Source organism: Hemitrygon akajei, unplaced genomic scaffold (assembly GCF_048418815.1).
Source record: "Hemitrygon akajei unplaced genomic scaffold, sHemAka1.3 Scf000039, whole genome shotgun sequence".
Taxonomy (NCBI): domain Eukaryota; kingdom Metazoa; phylum Chordata; class Chondrichthyes; order Myliobatiformes; family Dasyatidae; genus Hemitrygon; species Hemitrygon akajei.
Window position 1 is genome coordinate 1218467 of NW_027331925.1, and position 20469 is coordinate 1238935.

At 44.6% G+C, this 20469-nt stretch overlaps 1 protein-coding gene across 1 annotated transcript in view; it reads left to right on the forward strand.

Annotated features, from left to right (window-relative positions):
* LOC140720258 (zinc-binding protein A33-like) overlaps window positions 1-15835 on the forward strand; it is a 72644-nt gene extending 56809 nt beyond the window's left edge. Inside the window, exons 2-8 of the mRNA XM_073035128.1 lie at window positions 5456-5557; window positions 6041-6310; window positions 7001-7096; window positions 7507-7740; window positions 9550-9572; window positions 9659-9777; window positions 15060-15835. Of these exons, the coding sequence (XP_072891229.1) occupies window positions 5456-5557; window positions 6041-6310; window positions 7001-7096; window positions 7507-7740; window positions 9550-9572; window positions 9659-9777; window positions 15060-15625 (1410 nt within the window). The 3' untranslated portion in view covers window positions 15626-15835. The remainder of the gene's footprint in view (window positions 1-5455; window positions 5558-6040; window positions 6311-7000; window positions 7097-7506; window positions 7741-9549; window positions 9573-9658; window positions 9778-15059) is intronic.
* Window positions 15836-20469: the final 4634 nt, after the last annotated feature.

A 20469-nucleotide genomic window follows, 5' to 3' on the forward strand; every position in this document is an offset into this window, starting at 1 on the left:
AGCCCCTCTGGTGGCTCCCGGTCACCTTCAGGCGTGTGCCTGGGAAAGGGGAACTCACTCCCTGTCCCTTCCGAGAGGTTTCATATGTAACCCTGAGGAGTGGCACAAGTCCCCGGGCTGGGTCTGGAAAGGGGAACCCACTCCCTGTCCCTGTCCGAGAGGTTCCATATATAACCCTGAGGAGTGGCACAAGTCCCCGGGCAGGGTCTGGAAAGGGGAACCCACTCCCCTTTCATTTTTCAATGAATTAAGGTAAAGCCATTGGTCCGGACGGTTATACTGCTGAATTTTTTAAATCCTTTTCTTCTATACTCGCTCATTGGCTTTGTAAAATTTTTAAAGATGCGTTAACTGTAGATAAATAACCACAATCTTTTTATGATGCCTCCATTTCTCCAATTCTTAAAAAAAAGATAAAGACCCCACTGAATGTGCATCCTATCGGCCAATATCCTTGCTGAATACGGATTCTAAGATTTTTACCAAAAGTTTGGCCACTACATTAGAAAAAATATTACCTCAAATTATCTCTGAAGATCAGACCGGATTTATTAAAAACTGTTATTCATCTTTTGACATTAGAAAATTAATTAATATAATTTATACTTCTTCATCTAAAATACCAGAATGTCATTTCCTTAGATGCTGAAAAAGCGTTCAATAGAGTTGAATGGCTATATTTATTTAATACATTGCAGAATTTTAATTTTAGCTTAAAATTTATATCATGTATTAAATTAATGTATTATAAACCTTTGGCTTTGGTTCTTACCAATAATCAAAGATCTTTTTTTCAGTTGTCCCGTGGTACGAGGCAAGGCTGCCCTTTAAGTTCTCTATTATTTGACATTGCTTTGGAACCTTTAGCCGTTGCCATTCGTGAATCACCTAATATTTTTGGTATTATCTGAGGGTAAGGGACTTGTAAGTTATCATTATATGCTGATGATTTGTTACTATACATATCTGACCCTGAGAGATCTATCCCTGTTATTTCATCCTTGCTGGCTCAGTTTAGTAGCTTTTCTGGCTACAAACTGAATTTTAATAAGAGTGAATTATTTCCATTAAATATGCAAGTTCCAATTTATAAACACTTACCATTGAAAGTTGTCACAGATCATTTTACTTATTTGGGTATTAAAATTACCAAGAAACATAAGGGTTCATTTAAAGTTAATTTTTCACCTTTAATTGAACAAATCAGGCAACTTGTTACCAGGTGGTCCCCATTATCTCTGTCATTGGTTGGTCGAATTAATACTATCAAGATGATAGTATTACCCAAATTTTTATATTTATTCCAAGCATTACCAATTTGTATTCCTAAATCTTTTTTTGATATTATTGACTCCAAAATATCCTCGTATGTTTGGCAGAATAAAAATCCTAGATTAAGTAAAAAATATTTACAGAAGCCTAAGAAGGAAGGTGGTTTTGCTTTGCCAAACCTGAGATTTTACTATTGGGCAGTTAATATTCAATATTTAATATTTTGGACACAAGAATCGGTCATAGTACCTTGCCCACAATGGGTAAATTTGGAGTGTAAATCTGTACAAGACTTCTCATTGTTTTCTATTTTAGGATCTTCGCTTCCTTTTGCTTTATCCAAACCGAATAAACAAATAACTAATCCTATAGTTAAACATACATTAAGAATATGGTTTCAATTTCGTAAATTCTTTGGCTTGAATAATCAAGCCCTATTATATCTAACTTCTTTATCCAGCCTTCTTTTATGGACCAAGCCTTTGTGTTATGGAAAACAAAAGGTATAACATGTTTTCGTGATCTATTTTTAGCTAACAGTTTTCTGTCCTTTGAGCAGCTATCCAACCTAAAACTCATTTTTTTAGATACTTGCAAGTTAGAAATTTCTTGAATGTTATATTTTCTGAAATTATGTCCAATGGACATTAAAGAAAAAATTCTATCTCTGAATCCTTGCCAGAAGGGTTTAGTAGCCATCATTTATCATATGATCATGAAAATACAGCCAGGAGTATCAGAAATAGTTAAGAAGGAATGGGAAAAAGAACTTCACTGTCTTATACCCACAGAGCAGTGGGAGAAAATTTTAGAATTAGTCAATTCTTCTTCTATTTGTGCTAAACATGCCTAATACAATTTAAGGTTGTTCATAGGGCTCACATGTCCAAGGATAAACTCGCTCGATTTTATTCTTACGTTAATCCAACCAGTGACAGATGTCATTCTGAAGTCGCTTCATTGACCCAAATGTTCTGGTCTTGCCCCCATTTGCAAAATTATTGGAAAGATATTTTTGGTATTATTTCCACAGTTCTGAATATCAAATTGCAACCGCATCCTATTACTGCAATTTTCGGTTTACCAATGGTGGATAATAGTTGTTTATCCCCCCTCAGCCCAGCGGATGATTGCATTTGTTACATTAATGGCTAGAAGATCTATCCTATTGAACTGGAAAGAAATTAATCCTCCAAATATATTTCAGTGGTTTTCTCAAACTATTTCTTGTTCGAGTTTAGAAAAAATTACAAGTGTTGTCTTTGACCCTTCAGTTAAATATGAAGAAACATGGAGACCATTTATTCAACATTTTCATATGAGCTAAACTGACTTTTCCTAAACCTTACTTTTATTGTCCTTAATTATTTGGATGGAGGTGCGGAGTTATTGACGCTACTGTGTATAATTGATATAATGCAATGGCCCATGTCGGTTAGGATTTTTTCTTTTTTTGGGGGGGGGGAGGGTTTCTTATTTTCTCCATTTTTTGTAACCAGTATGAGTTTGGGAGGTTATTATCATCTATTTGTATTTATACCTTAACCTATTGATTATGTACTCTCAAGCTCTTTGTTTACATGTTTCATTTATGTTTGTTTAAAATCAATAAAAAGATTTCAAAAGTAAGGACTATTCTGAGGAAAAGGGTGGCATAGGCGCAACGGGCCGAGTGGCCAGGCATGCTCCTGTTACTTATTTTCTAAAGCACGAGTTTACCTTTGCGCCTTGTTCTCCCTTGGTTTTCAGCCGTTCGGATTGCACAGGGGAGCGGTGAGAGCTCCGGAGATCCATCGGCAGCCGCTGCGGGGCAGCTCCCGTCTCCCAGCAGGAAGGGACGAGTCTGGGAGACAACTCCAGACAACAGGCCCCGATCCTCGGCGGGGAAAGGCCGGGCGCCCTCCGTGTAGCTGAAACATCTCACGGAATCTCCGCCGGTCTCTTCAGCTCTGCCTTCGAAAGGATTCACGACCCGCCGGTAGCTCACGAGGCGCAGCTCCCGGTCTCCGACCGGTCCGGGCGCTCAGCGTCCCGCCCACTGACACCCCTCAGCCAATGGGAGCAGCCCTCTCCCAGCGGTGATCGCTGATTGGCTGTGAGTGTGAGGACGGTCTGCTGCTGGGAGCTGGAGATGTCAGTCACAGTTTGTTCTCAGAATTAAAGGAAAATCCCCAAAACTCAAATTTCAAGGTAAAATTTGAAAGTCACCAGATAAGTGACCACATACAACGCCGAGAAGCAGTTTCCTGCGGAAATACTTAGAAAAATTATAGAATAGTAACCATAACAGAAGCAGGCAGTGAAAGATCAGCCAGAGTGCTGAAGGTAACAAACTGTGTAAATGCAAATATGGAGAAACTGGATAAATAACAAGAGCATGAAATAACCGCAACGGCTGCTGCTGGATCTCCGGAGCTCTCACCGCTCCCCTGTGCAATCCGACAGGCTGAAGGCCAAGGGAGAACAAGGCGCAAAGGTCAACTCGTGCTTTAGGAGATAAGAAACAGGAGCAGCCGTTGTCATTCGGCCCGTTGCACTGTTCTGCCGCTCACTCGGAACATGGCTGATCTTTGACCTCAGCGCCACTTTCCTGAAACGTTCCCAACATCGCCGAACCCCTAAATATTAATTTAGAAAACCTGTGGAGAAAACTCCAAATATTCACCGCAATGTGTTGGGGAAATTTCTCCTCATCTCAGTCCTGCTGAGGTGATCTCGGATTTTGAGTCTGTGATCCCTCGTTCCACTGCCCAGCCAGGAGAAACATCATTCCTGCCCCTACCCTGTAAACACCCTGTGAGACTGTGTCTGTCTCAATCAGGAAGCTTCTCCATGTGAACCTTGTGTTAATGAAATTGGTGACAGTTCTTTCAGACCAGCAGCTTTGACCACAAGAACATCAGGCAGTGGTCAGCACGGAATGACCTGCAGTTACTGCAGGAGAAGGACTGGATGGACACAGTGGAGTGGTTCCCTGAGCAGACAGTCCAGCCCATCTGGCAGAATGCCTCATCACCAGATCTCACCAACAGGCAGCAAGACCTCACCTGTCTGGCAGCGAGAGGGCCCCTCCCAGTCTGATCCTTGCTGTATGCCCGGAGATCACTCCCACAGCGCGCTGCCCCGAGATTACTGCAGTGGAGACGAGAGGGCCCCTCCCAGTCTGATCCTTGCTGCATGCCCGGAGATCACTCCCACAGCGCGCTGTCCTGAGATTACTGCAGTGGAGACGAGAGGGCCCCTCCCAGTCTGATCCTTGCTGCATGCCCGGAGATCACTCCCACAGCGCGCTGCCCCGAGATTACTGCAGTGGAGACGAGAGGGCCCTCCCAGTCTGATCCTTGCTGCATGCCCGGAGATCACTCCCACAGCGCGCTGTCCCGAGATTACTGCAGTGGAGACGAGAGGGCCCCTCCCAGTCTGACCCTTGCTGCATGCCCGGAGATCACTCCCACAGCGCGCTGCCCCGAGATTACTGCAGTGGAAACGAGAGGGCCCCTCCCAGTCTGATCCTTGCTGCATGCCCGGAGATCACTCCCACAGCGCGCTGCCCCGAGATTACTGATCTGTATCCAGAGTGAAGGAGGCCAGGCCTTCTATTGGAGTCGGGACGGACATGGGTCGAGTCACGAAGTTTTTCTCACGAAGGGCTGTTGAAATCAGGACCTTACCGAAAAAATAACATTTTCCACCCTATGACGTAGAATGTCCAGTCCTGTGCTTTTTCCTACAACCACAGGTCGGTCATCACCACTGCATCTCTCTCCTCACAGCACAATATTCTCTCTGCATCCCCAGCTTAATGGCATGTTTTCACTGTTTACTTATCCACGGTTTTACACTCCACTCTGACTCTCTTAGACCTGCAGAAAGATAAAAAACGAGCTGCTGGAGGAACTCAGCGGGTCAGGCAGCATCTGTGGAGGGAAATGGAAAATCGACATTTCGGTTTGAGACAGTTCAGATGAAGGATTCTGACCCGGAAAGTCGATGTACATTCCTCTCCATAGATTCTGCCTGACCCGCTCAGTTCCTCCAGCATCATGTTTCTCATTCGAGATTCCGGCATCCGCAGTCTCTTGTGCCTCTCTGTTCAGAATTTGCCCCTTTCAGCCCTGCCTTAGACAGTAGACTGAACAAGGCTCTCCTTTCTGGCTTCACTTCTGTTCTGCTTCTTCTTTAGCCCATCACGCCTACCGGGACACAGGCCGTCAACAGCAGCTCGCCAGAGTCCCCTGTCCAGGCCGAGGATGATCACACGACTTCAATCGTCTTACAGGGGAAGGTACTTTCGATCACAGCGATGGGGCCTTTGGACATTCAGCTAACATTTTTTTGTCGCTGTAGGTGTTTACGAGATGGGGTTCCTGGGCATATGGCCGACTCACCTACGCTCGTAGCCGGGCTTAGACAGTCCATTGGGCGTTTTCTTATCTTTTCCCTGTTTAATTTGTTTTTGATCCCACACTAACATGGAAATAACCAGAATTTCCACTGAACACATCCAGCAGCAGAATGTTCATTCCCTGAGACTGCAGCGCGCGTAGTGGACAATCGCGGTACTGCAGGGGATCAGCAGCTCCCGGAACGCGAAAGCATTCTGAATCAGGAAGTGCTGGGAGTTAACATGGCTTCGAAAGGACCGGCCGAGAGTTTGAGCGAGGAGGCAATTTGTCCCGTCTGCCTGGATTTCTTCACCGATCCGGTTATACTGGAGTGTGGACACAACTTCTGTCGCTCTTGTATCACACGGTGTTGGGAAAGGGAGGAGAGAAACTCCTGCCCGGAATGTAGAGAGGTGTTTGCTGACCGCACCCTCAGGGTGAATCGGGCCTTAGCAAATCTGGCTGAAAAAGCTCGAAATCTGAATCTGAATCCCAAAGGGAAGGAAAGTAAACGTCACTGCGAGGAACATGAGGAAGAACTGAAGCTGTTTTGTGAAACGGACAAGACACTGATCTGTCTGATCTGTAGAGATGCGCAGGAACACCAAGAGCACCGCTTCAAGCCGATTAAAGAAGCTGTTAAAATCTACACGGTACAACTAACGTTAGTTCAATACTTAAAATATTTCCTTTGTCCTACATATCATCACACGAGCCTCTATAACTAACACATCCTTCTCTGCAACTTTCGCCTTCTCCAACGGGATTCTAGCAACTCTCCGTCCCACAGCCCACCTCCTCACCCAAAACTCTCCGCTCTCTATACGGATCGCGCTCCACGTACTGTATCGCCCTGATCCACTCGCTCCTCCGCACTGATCTCCCTCCTGGCACTGACACCAGCAAGCGGGACAAGTGCTACACCTGACTCCTAACCTCCTCCCTCGTCACCATTCAGGGCCGCAAACAGCCCAGTTCCTCCCGTTTCTTCCATGGTCGATTGTCCTCTCGAATTAGATTCCTTCTTCTCCAGTCCTTTACCTCTTCCACCTGTCCCCTCTCAGCTTCTCACTTCATCACCCTCCCCCACGCTCCCCCTCACGTTGTCTCACCCGTCACCTGTCAGCTGGTTCTCATCCCCAACCTTTTTATTCTGGCTTCTGTCCCATTCCTTCCCAGTCCTAATGATGGGTCTCATCCCGAAACACCGACTGTTTATTTCCCCTGAATAGATGCTGCCTGACTCACTGAGTTCCTCCGGCATTTTGTGTGATAATCGGGTTTGATCACCTGTTTCTTTTGATGTATCTTTGTTTCTATTTCCTTCACTCTCTGACTTCCAGGATCAGCTAAAATCTTCCTTAGACTCTCTCACAAAAAAGAAATCAGAATTCCAGGAAAAGGAGCAACAACAGAAAGAGAAGATTTCCGGAGTTCAGGTGAGGCTTCCTGAGCGGAATTTCTGATATTACTGTCGAGTTTTGCTCCATTTAATGCAGAATAGCCGAGTATCGCAGCTCCAGTGACCTGGGTTCGATCCTGACCTCTGCTGCTGTCTGTGTGGAGTTTGCATGCTCTCCCTGTGACCACGAGAGACTCCAACAAATCCCAAGGACATGCTGGATAAATGGCTAATTATAATTAACCCTGTGAAGGTGGGGAGTGCGTGCGTGAATTAGATGGGAGTTTATGGGTCAATAAATGAGAGTAGGTTTCAGGAAAACGTGAGGGAATGGTGTTGACGGGAATGCACTCAGAAGTAGCATGGACTCTAATAGACCGAACTTAACGACAAAAGGAAACAGAGCACAACAATGCAGTATATTAATCTTCACCTTTCATTCAACAGGAACAGTCACACAGCGTTCAGTCCCACATCACATCCCAGTTTGCTGAACTGCGCCAAATTATCACTGAGAAAGAGCAGAGCTTACTCAGGGATCTCAAGGAAGAAGAGAAGAGGATTCTCAACGCAATGGAGAAAAATCTTCTAGCTCTTCAAGAGAATATAAGGATTATTCAGGAGGAAATCCCTAAATTAAAGGAACAGATGGATCAAAAAGACAGTGTGATGTTTCTCAAGGTGAGGGATTATATTTCAAATTGTTTCTGTCAAAGGGCACTAAATGAACAGTGGTATATTTGAAATAAACACAGCACAGCGGCCAATTCTAACAAATCAATTGCCGCTGCTGGTGACCTCACACAAGTTGTTATACCTGCATGATGCGCCCTCCCATCACTCCAATAATGACATTTCAATATGTCCAAGATACGCTTTCAGTCCTTCATTAGCAAAATACAATCCTGAAGCGATGAAACTTCAGGGTAATTCATTGTAAAGTAAGCTGCAACACAGCGGTCAAGAACAGAATGACATCCGCCCGTCCCCAGCTCAAAACTGCCCAGAACAAAGTACAGATACGTAACTTTTTCCCTTCGCTTTTACCATGCCTGGGTTGTTAATAATAAGATTACTAAGATTACTAAGGAATTGGACACGCTGGAGGCAGGAAGCATGTTCCCGCTGATGGGTGAGTCCAGAACTAGAGGCCACAGTTTAAGAATAAGGGTAGGCCATTTAGAACAGTGATGCGGAAAAACTGTTTCAACAAAGTAACAAGGACTCTTCTACCAACGGCATCCTGAGTCACTTCCCTTGTCCCGCTCTGCTACTCCTGCCAAAAGACCCCAAACCAGACTACAGTCCGTCACAAATCTCTCTCCGCCCAGCTCTCTCTAGAGTGGTGGATATGTGGAATGCTCTGCCCCAGAAGGCAGTGGAGGCCAAGTCTCTGGATGTTTTCAAGAGAGTTAGATAGAGCTCTTATAGATAGCGGGGTCAAGGGATATGGGGAGAGGACAGGAACGGGGTACCGATTGCGTATGATCAGCCATGATCACATTGAACGGCGGTGTTGGCTAGAAGGGCCGAATGGCCTACACCTGCACCTATTGTCTATTGTCTATTGTCCCAAAATTGGACTTCCACAACTTCTGTACATCCCAGGACAGAATGCAAATTTCTCTGAAATTATTTACTCTGACCATAACACAGAGCTGCTGACTGTTTCCTTAATTCATCATTAAATATCCTCTAAAACTCTCATTAACTCCCATTTCCAGTCACAGGCTGTGAGTGTGTCTGGTGCGGTGGGTGTGAGGATCTCTTTGTCAATCAGTGAGAACAAAGAATTTGACCCACACATCAGACTTACCTTCTGTATCCGGTTTCCATCAGATTAGGGAAACTATTACTGTCTCTTTACTTTTAAAGATAACATTCAAATGAACGTTCAATCGTTCAAAACATAACCAGGCCATTCGGCCCATTTTCTCCTCTCAATTTCCCTGCTTCACAATCCTCCTGCCACCTGCTCACCACAACCAGCAACAGTGCCCCGAAATCTCTGGTCCCCCACGTGTTTATCCATCCTCCCCATTACATTCAGTCTCTGCTGTTCCATTTCAACCACTCCTGTGGCAGCGAGTTCCACATCCTCTTCACTAAATTTCTTGTGGAATTTGTTAAGATCCATCTGGAATTACATCTCCTCACAAGTCTCCCCGTCTCCCCATAAATAGAGGTACTTCCTCCACCCGCACACAATCACATACATCACTGATCTTAAATTTCTCCATCCTATCAGCCTGACGTCATATCCAGATGATAATGCACAGCCTGTCCTGTCTTCCCTGTAAGTTTCATCCTCTCAGTAAGGGTCTGACATTCAGAAACTTTCCTTGTAATTTACCCCATGGTTCTGTATTGTCCGTGTGTGTGAGTGATTGCGGGAGTGGGAATTATCAACACCTTGTAACGATTTGGATGAAATTCAGGATGTGGACAGTAAGTCCAAGTCTAATCAGATTTGTGTTTTATTTATTTCAGGAGGAAGTTCGTCGGAACAGAAGGTAGGACATGCTCTTTACTGAACCCTAAATGGATTTGTAAAATAGTTCAGAATAGCAATTAATAACCAGCAGTTTAATATTTACAGGATTAATGACGATGTCCAGGAATTGTCAGTGACAGATGAGACCCTACCGGTTGAAAAATTCGATCACCCCTATTTGTTGAACACAGTGCTGAGAGAAACGCTTGATGCTATTAATCGAGGTAAAACTTACAAAGATTCATTTATCCTTGTTTATGAAGCTCAATTTAGTTCCAATTTGAGGCAAACATTGTCTGTAATACTGGGCTGAAGGGGAACTGAAGTTTATTCCACATCAACCCCACCGACTGGGAGACATCACTGTCACATGGTCAGCTGGGGATGTCAGACCCCTGGACACACCAGCACAGGGTCACAATACAACCAATACACGGGACTGGCAGATGAACCACCCTGTCCTGATCCCAGGCAAACGCACTAACACACCACGACAGGAGTTTGGATCTACCAGAGGAACTGGGAATTTAATACTGACGATAGTATTGTCGGGAATAAAAGCGGGTATCAGTGTGGTGACAGGGATTGTCAGGAAAATACACAAGTCCTTCATGTGCCCTGTGAGTGCAGACTCTGACTGACACAGGTCTTCCCCCTTCTGGATCAGCATCTCTCACTGTTGTTAGAGGCAGAAGAGGGGAGTGGTCGTGATCAGGGACTGAATCACCAGGCTAACAGACAGGAGAATCTATTGATGTAAACGGGACACTCGAATGGTATGTTGCCTCCTGGTTGCCAGGGTCAGGGATTTCTCGAATTGTGTCCGCAGCATTTTAGAGAGGGAGGGAAAAGAGCCAGATATTTTGGTAAATTTGTGACAATGACATTGGAAGTAAAAGCAAAGAGGTCCTGAAAATAGAATTTGGAGAGATTGGTAGACAGCTCAGAAGCAGTACCCCCAGGGTTGTAATTTCTGGATTGCTGCCTGTGCCACGTGCTGGTGAGGGTAGAAACAGGATAATTTGACAGATAAACATGGCTGAGAAGATGGTGCTGGGGATAGGGATTCAGGTTCTTGGATCATTGGGATCTGTTCTGGTGGAGGAATGACCTGCTCAAAAGGGATGGGCCGCACCTGGACCCAGGGGAGAACAATATTCTCACAGAGAGGTTTGATAGAGTTGTCGGGGAGGGTTTAAACTAATTTGGTGGGGTGGGGGGTTGGAAGTGGAGTGAAGGGACAGGACTGATGGTAAAAATGCAAAGATATCGTGCAGTCAGACTGTCAGATAGGGCGGACAGATGAGAGGAGAAAATTGCAGCCAGCAGGGTGAGTATCAGTGCATTAGGGATGCAGAATTAAAAAGGGTAGCAGATACAGTACACAAAGTGTTATATCTCAATGTATGGAGTATGGGAAATAAGGTGGATGATCTTGTTGCACTATTACCGATTGTCAGGTATGATGTTGTGGCCATCACGGAATCGTGGCTGAAGGATGGTTGTAGTTGGGAGCTGAATGTTCAAGATTACACAATGTATCGGAGGAAGGAAGGTCGGGTGAGGGGGTGTCGTGTCTCTGCAGGTAAATCAGCAGCAAGATGTGACATAGGATTGGAAGATGTTGAATCTTGTGGGTTGAGGTAACGAACTGCAAAAGTAAAAATGATACTGACAGCAGTCATATACGGGCCTCCCAACAGTCAGTGGGATGAGGCCCACAGATTACAACTGGAAATAGAAAAGGCTGATGAAAAGGACAATGTTATGATAATCATGGGAGATTTCAACATGCAGGTCAATTGGGAAAATCAGGTTGGTAAAGGATCTCAAGAGAGTGAGTTTGTTGAATGCAATGTGATGGCTTTCTAGAGCAGTTTGTCGTTGAGCCTACTCGGGGAACAGCTCTACTGAATTGGGTGTTATGTATTGAACCAGAGGAGAGTAGTTAAAAGAAACCTTAGGAGGCAGTGCTCACAACGTGACTGAGTTCAACTTGAAATCTGATAAGGAGACAGTAAAGTCTGACATTGTAGTATTTCAGAGAAATGAAATAAATTACAGTGGTCTGAGAGAGGAGTTGGCCAAAACAAACTGGAAGGAGATGCTGGCAGGGATGAGAGCAGAGCAGAAATGGTGTCAGTTTCTGGGAAAATGAGGAAGGTAAAGGATAGATGTATTCCAAAAATAAATAAATACTCAAATGGCAAAATAGTACAACCGTGGCTGACAAGGGAAGACAAGTTTTACAAGATTTACTAGGATGTTACCTGGGTTTCAGCACTTAAGCGATTTACTAGGTTGTTACCTGGGTTTCAGCACTTAAGTTACAGAGAAAGGTTGAACAAGTTAGGTCTCTATTCATTGGAGCGTAGAAGGTTGAGGGGGGATTTGATCGAGGTATTTAAAATGTTGAGAGGGATAGATAGAGTTGACGTGAATAGGTTGTTTCCATTGAGAGTCGGGGAGATTCAAACGAGAGGACATGATTTGAGAGTTAGGGGGCAAAAGTTTAAGGGAAACACGAGGGGGTATTTCTTTACTCAGAGAGTGATAGCTGTGTGGAATGAGCTTCCTGTAGAAGTAGTAGAGGCCAGTTCAGTTGTGTCATTTAAGGTAAAACTGGATAGGTATATGGACAGGAAAGGAGTGGAGGGTTATGGGCTGAGTGCGGGTAGGTGGGACTAGGTGAGATTAAGAGTTCGGCACGGACTAGGAGGGCCGGAATGGCCTGTTTCCGTGCTGTGATTGTTATATGTTATATGTTATAAGTTAATGTAAAGGCAAAAGAGAGGGAATACAACAAAACAAAAATTAGTAGGAAGACAGATGATTGGGAAGCTTTTAAATATCTACAGAGAGGAACTGAAAGAATGATTGGGATGAAAAAAATAAACAAGAAATTGATTTGAATTGAATTGACTTTATTACTTACATCCTTCATATACATGAGGATTAAAAATCTTTACGTTACATCTCCGTCTAAATGTGCAATTTGCAATTGATAGTAATTTATGATGAATAATATGTACAACAGGCTGGTTAATATAACACAGAAATTCAGTTGTGTCCACATGAGTTAATCAGTCTGATGGCCTGGCTGAAGAAGCTGTCCCGGAGCCTGTTGCTCCTGGATTTTAATCTGTGGTTTAGAATAGCATTCAATCCAAGAGCAGGGATGTGATGCTGAGGCTTTATAAGGCACTGGTGAAGCCTCACCTTGAGTATTGTGAACAGTTTTGAGCTCCTCGTATAAGAAAAGGTGTGCTGGCATTGCAGAAGGTTCATTTCATAAGGATGATTCCAGGAATGAAAGGGTTATCATACGAGGAACGTTTGATACCTCTGTGTCTGTACTCGCTGGAATTTAGAAAGATGAGGGGGGATCTCATTGAAACCTTTCGAATGTTGAAAGTCCTAGACAGAGTAGATGTGGAAAGGATGTTTCCCATGGTGGTGGAGTTTAGGACAAGAGGGCACAGCCTCAAGATAGAGGGGGGTCTATTTAAAACAGATGCGGAGAAATTTGTGCCAGCGGCTGGTGAATTTGTGGAACTTGTGTGTATTTAAGACAGAGCTTGATAGGTTCTAGATTGGACACAGCATCAAAGGTTACGGGGAGAAGACCAGGTAGTGGGGCTGAGGAAGGAAAAAAAAGATCAGCCATGATTGAATGGCGGAGCAGACCCGATGGGCAAATGGCCTAATTCTGCTCCTATGTCTTCTGGTTATCAGACCACTACATTGAAGCATTGTGAGACTGAGCTCGGACACACCAACAAGCATTGACATGGGTCAAGATTTCATCTCGGGAGAAGCACACACAGCATAACCGGCCTGGCAAAGCTCCCTCGCACACATACACAGGAAGGACTGGCAGATTGTAGTCAGAGCCTCAGCAACGTCCGTTGTTATTCCCCTCAGTAACCTGTAAACCAATCTCTTCAGAGACAGTCATTTATTCATTTAAACAACTCAAACACGTATGACACATTGTCAACACACACCAGACATGTGATGACACACTGTAACATACAAATTCTTCAATGTGCACACTCTCCTTCAATGTGTATACACACCACACGGCCACAGAAATAGGCACAAATTCCCATTTAGGATTGAAATCTGCCGTCCTTACCCAGTCTGTCTGTTCTGTGGCACTGAGCTGCCTTCTGACGTGACGTCACATCAACACTTCACAGACAGACTCCGGGGTGAGATTCCTCAGGAGGATGATCTGGGAGGGTTTGATGGATGATGAACCCACGGCCCACTTCATCAATCTGCAAGACTAAGATGTCTTCTTGAGCACGGCCCATTTGTGTGTGTTTGCCCCCACCCCCATCCCTCTAACCATTTCCCATCTGTGTACCTGCCCAAATTTATATTAAAATATTTTATTTTTACCTGTTTCTACAGCGTCTGAGGGCAAATTCCATTTACCAACCTCCCTCTCTATGAAAATGTTACCCGATAGACCACTCAGAAAAATTTCCCGTCTCACTTTCAATCTGAGGCCTTTGGTTCTGTACTCCCATTTCTTGGAAAAAGAAACGTTATTTAAGCTCCTTACGAATTATTTACCTTGATAAGGGGTCATACCTGAACATCCTACACTACAGCTGAATAGCCCAAGCTTATCCACTCTCTGTTTGTAACCCAAGCCCCCAGTCCTGGTAACATCCTCCTGAAGCCTCCTGTCCAGTGTAATGACATCCTCCCCATATTCGGGAACCGGAAATGCAGACAATACTCCAAGTGTGGTCTATCCTCGACATCAAAGGCCTTGCTGAATTTCATGTGGACAGTGTGGAATAGGCTGATGAATACAGGACTGAAGGTGTTTTTTCAGATTGGGACAAGAAGGGCGGCGTGGGAGCTAAATTCTGAAGGAAGGCAGTTTTTTAAAAAACTTCGCGTACAAGAACGGCGAGACTGCGCTGGACAGCGCGGAGAGTTTAAAAAGATGACCACCCTATACAGCGGGCAGCGGAGTGGGTGGCAGCAGAGTGTAGGGCTTTGGCTCAACGGGCTTAGGCGGCAACGGGAAGAGGCGAGAGCGAGGCACAGACTCTTTTTCTCCCCTTGGCAAATCGGCCCGCCGGACGATCCCCGAGTCTCCCCCCGATCCCCGGGGCCGCGCTGTCCGAGTCTCCCCCCGATCCCCGGGGCCGCGCTGCCCGAGTCTCCCCCCGATCCCCGGGGCCGCGCTGTCCGAGTCTCCCCCCGATCCCCGGGGCCGCGCTGTCCGAGTCTCCCCCCGATCCCCGGGGCCGCGCTGTCCGAGTCTCCCCCCGATCCCCGGGGCCGCGCTGCCCGAGTCTCCCCCCGATCCCCGGGGCCGCGCTGTCCGAGTCTCCCCCCGATCCCCGGGGCCGCGCTGTCCGAGTCTCCCCCCGATCCCCGGGGCCGCGCTGCCCGAGTCTCCCCCCGATCCCCGGGGCCGCGCTGCCCGAGTCTCCCCCCGATCCCCGGGGACTCTCTAATTCTCTGCTTCTCCCCCCAGTCTCTGTCACCCTGGATGTGGAAACGGCGAATCCGTGGCTCGAGGTGTCTGAGGATCGGAAGAGTGTGAGACGAACCGGGACCCGGACCCGGACCTGGAGGAATCTCCCTGACACCGGGAAGAGATTCACAGACCGGCCTTGTGTGCTGGGATCGGAGGGATTCACATCGGGGAGACATTACTGGGAGGTGGAGGTGACGGGGAATCGGGTCTGGTGTGTGGGAGTCGCCGCAGAGTCTGTGGAGAGGAAGGGACCGGTCAGACTGAGTCCGGAGTCCGGATTCTGGGTCATCGGGCAGGATTATGACGTGTTACATCGGGATTATGACGTGTCCCGTGGTCCCCCCTCCCCCGAGTCCCGTCTCGCTGCCGGTCCCATCGCCGGGAGGGTGGGAGTTTATCTCAGTTACGAGTCCGGGACAGTTTCATTTTACAACGCGGAGACCAAGTCCCATCTCCACACCTTCACTGGGAATAAATTCACGGGGAAACTTTATCCTTTCTTCGCGAACTGGGATGGAAACCAGTGGCTGAGAATCTGCTCCGGTTCCGCTCCGGGTCTGTAAACGGGTCGGGTCCCGGGACCGGCGTCAGGAGTAAAGTCCCTGTAAATATAAATGTGCGGAGAGTGCAGCTAAATACGTGGCTAAGGAGATGGTGCAGGAGGGAGGGCTTCAGGTTTCTGGACAATTGGGCTTTGACAGGTGGGGCCTGTTCCGACGGGACGGTTTGCCCCTGAACTGGAGGGGAACTAACATTCTTGCGGGTAAATTTGCCAGTGCTGCTCGTGGGGGGGGGGGGGGGGGGGAGTAGGGGTAAAAAAGATTTGGAGAGGGAGGGGAACCAGAGTGTTAGAGCAGATAGTGAGGTGGAGGAGGATAAAGGTCATGCGAGGACTGCATGTATAGACAGAAATCAAAGGTTTGTACATTAGGTTGTAAATCTCTCCTTTGTTAAATAGTAACAGTGAACAATTTTAAATTGAATTAAACACTGATTGGTTCATATTAAAGAATTGACCATCTTCATTAACAAAGGTCATATTAAGTTCTCTCTCCCAAACTTGTATAATATTTAGTGATTAAGGGAATCTGTTTTTTTTGGAGATTTATTTATTTTTATTATCATTTATTTTGTGATGGTCGATTGATGACTTTTGAAGAGTTAATTAGCAAATACTCTCTCTCTCATACACACTAACTGCAATATCTTCAGGTTAGACATTGTTTACAAAAATAATTATCTAAGTTTCCATATATGCACGAATCTGATTTGTTGGATACTATTTTGAATATGAAGCCTTTAGTAAGAGAATTTGTAATTCTCATTGGTAGAATTTATAACTTATTTTTAATACATTAATACAAAAAGATAACCTTCCACCTAAGGTTTATACATGATAGAAATATTCGTTGTTTCAGACGTGATAGAGGGGGAGGGATGAAAGGGGGAGGAGGGGCATTACTAGTCAGGGAAAATATCACAGCTGTGCGTAGACAGGACAGACCGGAGGGCTTGTCTACAGAGGCCATATGGGTGGAGCTGAGGAACGGGAAAGGTGTGTCCACACTAATAGGGGTGTATTATAGACCGCCCAATAGTCAGAGAGAATTGGAGGAGCAAATCTGTATAAAGATAGTAGACCGATGTAAGAAACAGGAAGTTGTAATAGTAGGGGATTTTAACTTTCCACATATTGACTGCGACTCCAAAAAACTGTAATAGGGCTAGATGGCTTGGAGTTTGTGAAATGTTTTCAGGAAATTTTTCTAAATCAATATATAGAGGTACCTACGAGAGAGGTTGCAATACTTGATCTCCTATTAGGAAACCAGACAGTCAGGTGACAGAAGTATGTGTAGGCGGACATTTTGGGTCCAGTGACCATAATGTCATTAGTTTCAAGTTAATTATGGATAAGGATGGGTCTGGTCCTCGAGTTGTGGTTCTAAATAGCAGAAGGGCTAATTTTGTGGAAATGAAAAAAAATCTAGGAAGAGTGGATTGGGATAAGTTTTTATTTTTTCCTGACAAGGATATGTTCAGTAAGTGGAAGGCCTTCAAATGTGAAATTTTGAGAGTGCAGAGTTTGCATGTTCCTGCCAGGATTAAAGGCAAAGTTAACAGGCATAGGGAACCTTGGTTTTCAAGGGATATTGGCGATCTGGTTAAGAAAAAGAGAGGTGTATATCAGATAGAGGCAACAAAGAGCAAATGAGTTACTTAAAGAGAATAGAAAACGTAAGACAATACTAAAGAAGGAAATCAGGAAGAAAAAAAGACATGAGGTGGCTTTGGCAGATAATGTGAAGGAAAACCTGAAGGGTTTCTACAAGTATATTAAGAGTAAAAGGATAGTAAGGGACAAAATTGGTCCCCTAGAAGATCAGAGTGGTCGTCTACGTGTGGAGCCTTACGAGATGGAGGAGATCTTAAACAGTTTTTTTTTGCATCAGTATTTACTCAGGAAACTGGCATAGTGCATATGGAAGAAAGGGAAACAAGCAGTAGTGTCATGGAACATTTGTAGATTAAAGAGGAGGAGGTGCTTGCTGCCTTACAGCGCATAAAGGTAGATAAATCCCACCGGGCCTGACTTGATATTTTCTCGGACCTTGAGAGAGACTAGTGTAGAAATTGCAGTGGCCCAGACAGAAATATTTAAAATGTCCTCAGCCACGGGTGCAGTGCCGGAGGATTGGAGGGTAGCTCTTGTTATTCCGTTGTTTACAAATGGCTCCAATTGTAAACCAGGAAATTACAGGCCAGTGAGCCTGACATCAGTAGTATGTAAATTATTGTAAGATGTTAAGAGAGATCGGATTTACCAGTATTTGGACAGCCAAGGGCTGATTAAGGATAGTCAGTATGGCTTTGTGCGTGGTAGATCATGTTTAACGAATGTTGTAGAGCTTTTCGAGGAGGTGACCAAGAAAGTAGGTGAAGGAAAGGCTCTGGATGTTGTCTACATGAACTTTAGTAAGGTCCTTGACAAGGTCCCACATGGGAGGTTAGTTCAGAAAGTTCAGACATGAGGTATCCATGGAGACGTTGGAGAGATTGAAAGAGTGCAGAGATTTACTAGGATGTTGCCAGGTCTTCAGGAGTTGAGTTACAGGGAAAGATTGAACAGGTTAGGACTTTATTCCTTGAAGCGTAGAAGAATGAGGGGAGATTTGATAGAGGTTTACAAAATTATGGGGGATATACTCAGTAAATGCGAGCAGGTTCTTTCCATTTAGATTAGGAACGATAAATACGAGAGGACATGGTTTTATGGTGAAAGGGAAAAGGTTTAGGGGAACATTAGGAGGAACTTCTTCACTCAGAGAGTGGTGGGAGTGTTGAACGAGCTGCCATCTGACGTGGTAAATGCGGGCTCACTCTTAAGTTTTAAGAATAAATTGGATAGATACATGGATGGGAGAGGTTTGGAGGGTTACGGAGTGGGTGCGGGTCAACGGGACGAGCGGAATAAAGTTTCCGCACAGACTAGAAGCGCCAAATGGCTTGTTGTCTGTGCTGTAGTGTCCTATGGTTCTATGGAGTGAAATAAACACGAGATGAGAATTATCGGTCGATTAATTTTAACTCGTTCACCGCATCCGTCAACCGAACAGAAACACCAGGGATACAGCAGCAGCCGCGGGCGGCGTGTCCTGAGCTCCCCCGGGTCCTAAAGTCCACCCGTAATGAGACAGGTTAAATGGGACAAGTAGGGGCGGTGTTGACCGGAAAGGACAGTGAAGATTGTTCATTAAGTTCATCTGCCATTTCTTTGTCCCCCATTACTACTTCACCAGCATCATTTTCCAGAGGTCTAGTATCAACTCTCATCTCCCTTTCACTCTTCATGTAACTGAAAACTAAACTTTTAGTGTCCTGATTTATATTGTTGGCCAGTTTGCCCTCATATTTCGTCTTGACCATTCTTATGGCTTTCTTCGTTGCCTTTTGTTGGATTTTAAGAGCATCCCAATAATCCAACATCCCACTCACCTTTGCTACCTTATATGCCATTTCCTTAGGTTTAACACAACTATTACATGCCTTTTCCAGCTCAAACTGTGAATTAATTTAAAGTCAGTCCCATAATTTAATAAAGTTTTATCTGAAAACTATCTACCCTCGCAAAGATTGTACTGAAGACTGCATTTGATTTTTCGTCAGCCTTATACGCTTCACATTGAAATAGTATGTGTTTCGACAGTTTCATAATGACAAAATGTACACGACACAGAATGAAGTTTTCCAATTAGTTACAAGGCATAATTAAGCATAGTGTGGACATTTCTATGTCATGTCAATATCATTCCTTCCCTTGTTTTAAGCCCTTCTTCTATAAACCCAACAGGTTTATGTATTCTGTAAAGGTGTCTGTCCTTATGTCCATTATCCTACGTCTTGCCATAAGCCCCTAATTCTTAACACTACCAACCCTTTAGCTTCTCATTTGCTGAGTGGAAGGTCTATATCCACAGCATAAAATTTAACAGCTTTTGGTGCTAAACAGTCAATATCATCATTTCCCTCAACAGTGTGATGTGCAGGGCCCATAATGTGCAGACATATAAATCAAACTTTATATATGAAATACCATTTGAGGAGTTTTCAACAGACAATCTGACCTACTGCCAGAATGACCTGTTTAAGACTCATCAAAACCGAAATGTATTCTGAGCAAATTATAAGGACCAATTTCCTCCACCCACTGTAAGCCTAAACTGTTGGCAAATAATTCTTTTTTCTATGCTGATAAATGACATAAGTCATTTCTTTATCATTACCTGCAATTCAGGCACACAAAAACAGCCACACCAACATCCCCAGTTAATTTATCTTTTGATTCATCTGTAAAAATGGTTACTGTATGATGATAAATTTCATTAACATACTGATGAACCAACAGACTCTCAGGCAGAACCGAACCCGATCGTGTAACCTAATATCAACTGAAGTCATTGGAAAAAACAAGGTGGGGTTACGGAGAAAGCTACAGTGGGACATATAGTACCAGCCACCCAAAACTTAAAACACTCTACTTGTGATGTCCCCAAACGTCCTCCAGCACAGCTTTAACAAGATGATCATTTCTTTGTTCCTGCAAATTAATCCAGTATGTTGACATCAACTTGAACCTCTGTTACTTTGAGGGCAATTGTCCCATTGCAATCAGTAAAGCCAAAACAGGAGACAACATTACTGCACTAGAAAACAATCTTAAAGTCTGTAATTGTATCACATACAAACATTTTTAATTTGAAGATGAAGCTGATCCATAAGCCACACAGACATAATCAAGAACAGATCCAATTAAACAAATATAATTGGTCAACAAAGATTTTCAAGTTGCACCTAAGAATACATACATAGATATCTGAGGAGATTTAAAGCTCCTTTACATTTATCA